Genomic DNA, 7,042 nt, shown 5'->3' on the forward strand with positions numbered 1-7,042 from the left:
TATTATATCCAGGCGGGATGATAACTCTCCCCAGTACCCCCTGTTAATCCTAGTATTATATCCAGGCGGGATGATAACTCTCCCCAGTACCCCCTGTTAATCCTAGTATTATATCCAGGCGGGATGATAACTCTCCCCAGTACCCCCTGTTAATCCTAGTATTATATCCAGGCGGGATGATAACTCTCCCCAGTACCCCCTGTTAATCCTAGTATTATATCCAGGCAGGATGATAACTCTCCCCAGTACCCCCTGTTAATCCTAATATTATATCCAGGCAGGATGATAACTCTCCCCAGTACCCCCTGTTAATCCTAGTATTATATCCAGGCAGGATGATTAAAAATCCCTTTCTGAAGTAAACCAAAGGGACAAGAACACACTTTGTTAACAAAGAAAGCTCTCTCTATGGAGACAAGATTCAGTTATTTATAGGAGGCTGGACAACACGAGACTAATGATCTAAACCAATCGTTCTCCTAGACCGCCAGGTAAAATAATGTTCCCACCAGTGTTGGGATCAATTCTATTTCAATTTAGTCAATTCAGGAAGTAACAGTGCAGTCAAAACAGTGCAGTGCACCAGTGCAGTCAAAAACATTTTCCTGTGCTTTATATATATTTCCGCATGAGGTTGGAATAATTCTGTGAAATTGAGAAAATAATGACATTTCACATGTTTTGGTGGAATGGAGTTTTGGTCTGCCTGATGACATCACCAGGCGGTAAATTAGTTTAGACCAATAAGAAAGAGTTCCAAACCTCTGCCACTAACAGCTAGTTTTCCGTTTTCCCTTCCCAGACAGTCCTAGCTAAATTGTTGCTTGAGAAATTGCTCTTTGCTAAGGAGCAATTTGTTTAAAACATCAGGAAGGAATGTATGTTCTATATTGTCTTGGTAGGGGGTTGTACTATAGTCTGTTGACTATGAGAAACAGATGTTTAAACAAGGTAAACAATTAACAGGATTCTTTATGTGGAAGTATGTAAATGTGTAAACAGGAAGGGGAAGAGAGGCATGGGTATATACACACACATGGTTACATACCTTAATCAGTGGGGGAAAAAGTACATAATTGTCATACTTGAGTAAAAATACCTTAACAGAAAATTACTCACGTAAGCGTGAAAGCAACCCAGTAAAATACTACTTGAGTTAAGTATATTTAAAACGAAATACTTTATGTATAAGAAGTTAAAGTAAAGTATAAATCTTTTCAAATTCCTTATATTAAGCAAACCAGACAGCACCATTTTCTTTGAATTTACCAATAGTCATGGGCACATTCCAACATCATTTAAAAATGAAGCATGTATCACGTTTTAGGAAAGACCCAGACATTGTCAAAGTAACCGAAGTTTAATACTAGTACAGGGGGCAGGCAAGACGATAGGTCAAAGGGCAGGCAGAGGTCAATAATCCAGATCAGAGTCCATAAGGTACAGAACAGCAGGCAGTCTCAGAGCAGGCAGAGGTCAATAATCTAGCTCAGTCCATAAGGTACAGAACAGCAGGCAGTCTCAGAGCAGGCAGAGGTCAATAATCTAGCTCAGTCCATAAGGTACAGAACAGCAGGCAGTCTCAGAGCAGGCAGAGGTCAATAATCTAGCTCAGTCCATAAGGTACAGAACAGCAGGCAGTCTCAGAGCAGGCAGAGGTCAATAATCTAGCTCAGTCCATAAGGTACAGAACAGCAGGCAGTCTCAGAGCAGGCAGAGGTCAATAATCCAGATCAGAGTCCATAAGATACAGAACATCAGGCAGTCTCAGGGTCAGGGCAGGCAGAGGTCAATAATCCAGTGTGGTGGGACAAAGTACAGGCCGGCAGGCAGGCTCAGGGCAGGCAGGCTCAGGGCAGGCAGGCTCAGGGCAGGCAGGTCAAAACAGGAACTTTAGAAAAGCCAGGTGCAAGGGGAAACCCAATGGTAGGTTTGACAAACAAAACAAACTGTCAACAGACAGAAAACACAGGTTTAAATACACAGGGGACAATGAGGGGAGATGGGAGACACCTGGTGGGGGGTGGAGACGAGCACAACGACAGGTGAAACAGATCAGGGTGTGACAGCATGTCTGTTTAGTGAGATCAGAGAAAGTAGGAATGACCTGGGATGTTCTCTTGATAAGTGTGTGAATTGGACCATTTTCCTGTCCTGCTAAGCATTCAAAATGTAATGAGTACTTTTGGGTGTTATGGTAAATGTGTGGAGTTAAAAGTACATGATTTTCTTTAGAAATGTAGTGAAGTAAAAATATAAGTTGTCCAAAATATAAATAGTAAAGTAAGGAAAGATACACAAATAAAACGACTTAAGTAGTACTATGAAGTATTTTTATTTGAGTATTTTACACAACTGATCTTAACCATGGTAAACGGTGGCCTAATTTTATTGGCTGTGCGTGATCAACCAACTTATCTACCACAGCAGTAGGAGACTATTCGTTTTTCTACATTTAGTTTTAGATAGAGAGTTAGAAGTGAAAGATAGAAGAGATAGCAGCGGGCCAGATGTGAACCCATCCTATTGCACTGTGTTCACAGTAGGCAGTGGCTTAGACCACTAGACCACCCTAGGCTATAGTAGGAGACTTTATGAGATAGTAAGAGTGACTGATGACCACTGAACCATAGCTGGAACCCCAGCTGGGACTGTGTCTTTCTTAGTGTCTGTCTGGTATGCAGTGGCGATTTTAGCATGTAAATCTTGGTGGGGCAAACTCAACAACAACAAAAATGTGCATGCATGCCAGCAAAGCCACTACACAACACTAAACAATACATTAATTGTACTATAACAGTGGCAAACAGTGCCCACAAACTGTTAGGGCCTACATAAAGCTGTCCCAACAACAGAGCTTTCTTTCAGCACCATGTAGTAAATCGTTACCACTGCTACACCTGAATACCAGCGGAGCCTTGTCAGGCAGCGAAACAGTTCATTCAGCCTCATTTACTGCCTTTCAAAAAACAGAGCTGGTTTGGCTGATTTGCTTAAACAAATGGGATTTCTACTGACAATTGAGATGTACGACGAGTTGATAAGAGGCAATCCGTAATTTCGATTAAGACATGAATGAGCGAGCTAGGACGAACATAGTCAGTATCACTATTTGTTTAGCACTTGAAATGTACAGCGACAGAATTCATAATCCAGGCTGTATCACATCCGGCCGTGATGGTTAAAATAATAAAAATAATAATATAGGCTGTTCATACAGTATTCTCCCTGTATACCAAGTCAGAACCGTAGGATAAATAAAGGAGGCATACAAGCAGACAATGAAAGCTCTTACAATATTCTATGATTACATTTCTCTAAAACAGGCTATAGGCCATATGTGCCAGAACAGTAGGCTAAGTTTTGAGGGTGAAAGGGACCAAATTATTAGGGTGAGGCACATGGGCCACTAACAGCTTACTACACAACATACACTTAGTATTACTTTCTTAGCTATAGACCGTATACATATCTCCCAGGGGGCAGTAGGGATGACCAGGGATGTTCTCTTTATAAATGTGTGAATTAGGCAATTTTCCTGTCCTGCTAAGCATTCAAAATGTAACTTGTACTTTTGGGTGTCAGGGAAAATGTATGAAGTAAAAAGTACATAATTGTCTTTAGGAATGTAGTGAAGTAAAAGTAAAATTTGTCAAAAATATAAATAGTAAAGTAAAGATACACAAAAAACTACTACTTAAGTAGTACTTTCAAGTATTTTTACTTAAGTACTTTACACCACTGTAACTGTACCAGACAGGGGGAGACAGGGCAGACTGTGAACAGATCGCCAGGTGGAATCCAAGCAGCAGTGCAGCAGATAACAGGAGTAGGTGTCACACCCACTTGGCAGAAGCTTTTATTTCTTTGGGCAGATTCATTGTAGAAAATCCCAGCTAACGTAGCTAGCAAGTCTCTGTCCACCATTTTTTTCCATGTGGAAAAGGAAGTTGTTAGCTAGCTATATCTCTTCAGTTTCGGCGAATGGTCCTTTACGACGTCCAAACAAAGTTGTCCTGTGGCTGTTGTATTTAGGAGATTGCGAGGAGGATATCTTCTGATGTGATAAATATTCAAAAATATTGTTTCTTATTGAGGTAATTTACATTTGAAGTGTCCTGGCTGCTTATCAGTTCAAAATAGAGATGAATCCAGTGGCTACTGTATTGTAATGACCTCTGCACAGAGGGAGGGGGCTTCAAAGGCCTCTGCATTTGGGTGGGGGAGGCTGTGAAACTCTCCTGTCATAGTTGGGCTCAAGGGCTTTGACATCTCTCACTTCACACCTCAGTGCTAATTGAAGTGGCAGACGGATCTGTTCTGTCCTAGCAAGCTTGGTAGCCTTAACTTAGCATTCAGTCTTTATAAAGTAAAATATATTATTGTACTTGATTTTTCTTCTTGGCTTTAAAAGTAGCTTCAGACTGAACATTACTCACTCAGATCCAGGTCGCATGGTGTTTTCAGGGTTCTTGTGCTTCTTTTGCTGATCGTTGGTTTGCCAGTGCATTTGCTGTGTAGACCTTGGAAATAACAATCTTTGGTAGCAGTAGCATGTCATTTTGTCCAAAATCAGGTTGTAGGTTTTGAGTTTTTATTTGGAGTGAAGGTTATGTTGTGGTGGGTAGTATCCTGTATATGTCCATGCGGAAAAATCCAAGTTTATCTAATTCTAAATCTATCTTTTTGCCTATGATGTGGAATGTAGTCAAGCTCCACCGTGGGGCCTATATAAAATTCCCAGTCAAGATCCATGCCTCCACCACAGGGCCTATCAGATTCCCAGCCCTGCCCTGCTCTGCTCTGTCATGGGACTCTTTGATCTTGTTTCATCGTGAACATGTGCAATGTAGCTCCGCCATAGGGCCTTTGCAATGTAATGTAATATGACTGACTGGGCATACAACTCCGCTGTGGGAACCAGGACATTTAAACTGTGTGTGTGTGTGTGTGTGTGTGTGTGTGTGTGTGTGTGTGTGTGTGTGTGTGTGTGTGTGTGTGTGTGTGTGTGTGTGTGTGTGTGTGTGTGTGTGTGTGTGTGTGTGTGTCTGTGTCTGTGTGTGTGTGTGTGTGTGTGTGTGTGTGTGTGTTTGAGCGTATGCATGTCCGTGAGTGTTTGGCTGTGTGTATGTATGTGTGAGCGTGTGTATGTGTGCATGCATGCGTGTGGACTGTGAGAAATAACAGGGTTTTGGAACTCTGTCCTCAGTGGGCATGTAATTACCCTCTCTGATTGGCAGGGTTATATGATCTAGCTGCACTGTGGGGGCTACAGCTGCGTCGTGGGGCCTATAACATATGTCTCCTCCCAGCTCCACCGTGGGGCCTTGACATTTGGTCTCTCTCTATGCAAAGTGTGAGTTATGTGGTAATGTTATGGAGCCCTTGAGAATTGAGGGCTCATACCCCTCCTACACGATGAAGCCTGATATGTGATCTCTTATCCCCTGATGTAAAGCATGTTAAACACCCTGTAGCACTTCCATGGGGAATATGCTTATTGTATATAGCACAGTATAGGGTTATCAGTCTACATTCTGCACACATTGGACTAATAATATATTGATACAACTCTCTCTGTCCTCTTCAAAACAGCCACATGGACCCAGCAGACAGCCAGGGTGAATATGTCAAGGTAAGACATGTTTTTTTCTTCTCCCTCCTGTCTGTCTATCTGTCTATGCTGGTTCTGCTAGTGTCAGTGGCCCTACTCAGAAGGCCCAGAAAACCCGTCTAAGCAGTGGTCACCAGTTAGTAAGAGCGGAAAGAAAAGGAAACACAAAGCGGATATATCTTCTTTAGGAAAACAGCCCTGATGTTGGAAACTAACATCCATAATGTTGTCATCCAGAGTCACATGTCTTTATTTTCCAAGCTACAGTATATATATAATATATAGTATATAATATATATAATATAGCACACAATATTTTACATACAGCAGGTTTTTAGAGGACTCTTTGGTTTGCTTCGTGTTTTCGTTTCTGCCATGGAAAACATGTTGCGATACCGGTACCGTCCTAGCCCTACCATTTAGTATCAGTGTGAGTTGAATGTGTTGATATTTCTAGTGTGCTTATAGGGGACCCGTGTGTTGATCTGCTTTGGCTTTGTAGTGAGCTTTAAGGGGAGCTGTATTTAAGCTCTTGACTCCAGGGACTGTGTTTGTAATTTTAGACTCAGTGCTTTCACCGCTCTGCTCGCCTCTCTGCTAAGGCTCAATGGGTTGGATGGTGTTTGTGGAATACACACTTCAAACTCTCCAAATACTCTCTTGTTTTGTGTTGAATGTAGATTGAAATAAGTCTCTACGTTTAAGTTGTTAATGTGGCTTCTCTAATCATAATAATTGACTGTGCAGAATTCATTTTAGAACTGGATCACTTATACTGGAGGGTATTTTCTTTAAAAAAACACTTTAGTTATATTGGACCATCATTGTAATGTGGTCTTTGAAATGTAATTCTTGGTGATTATACCCCTGTGCTTCTGCAATTAGGCCCATTTCAGCAGTCTCTCTCAGCGTTTAGCCTAATTAATTCTGCCATTAAGGAAATTGAATCCAAAGTTAACAGCGCTGCTTCAGCACTTCTGGGTTCCAGGCCAATGTGTTGGATGTGGTTCGTGACCAGGCCAGTAGGTAGGTGTGATTCTGGATCAGGCCAGTAGGTAGGTGTGGTTCTGGATCAGGCCAGTAGGTAGGTGTGGTTCAGGATCAGGCCAGTAGGTAGGTGTGATTCTGGATCAGGCCAGTAGGTAGGTGTGGTTCTGGATCAGGCCAGTAGGTAGGTGTGGTTCTGGACCAGGCCAGTAGGTAGGTGAGGTTCTGGACCAGGCCAGTAGGTAGGTGTGGTTCTGGATCAGGCCAGTAGGTAGGTGTGGTTCTGGACCAGGCCAGTAGGTAGGTGTGGTTCGTGACCAGGCCAGTAGGTAGGTGTGGTTCTGGACCAGGCCAGTAGGTAGGTGAGGTTCTGGACCAGGCCAGTAGGTAGGTGTGGTTCTGGACCAGGCCAGTAGGTAGGTGTGGTTCTGGATCAGGCCA

General features: G+C 42.5%; 1 protein-coding gene across 2 annotated transcripts in view; it reads left to right on the top strand.

The window, feature by feature from the left end:
* Nucleotides 1-7,042, top strand: part of LOC115149417 (SH2 domain-containing protein 3C) — a 111,547-nt gene that overhangs the window by 23,690 nt on the left and 80,815 nt on the right. For both annotated transcript variants that reach the window (XM_029692252.1, XM_029692253.1), the window contains exon 3: nt 5,596-5,635. In XM_029692252.1, coding sequence (XP_029548112.1) covers nt 5,596-5,635 — 40 coding nt within the window. The remainder of the gene's footprint in view (nt 1-5,595; nt 5,636-7,042) is intronic.

This window comes from Salmo trutta, chromosome 15, assembly GCF_901001165.1.
Source record: "Salmo trutta chromosome 15, fSalTru1.1, whole genome shotgun sequence".
NCBI lineage: Eukaryota > Metazoa > Chordata > Actinopteri > Salmoniformes > Salmonidae > Salmo > Salmo trutta.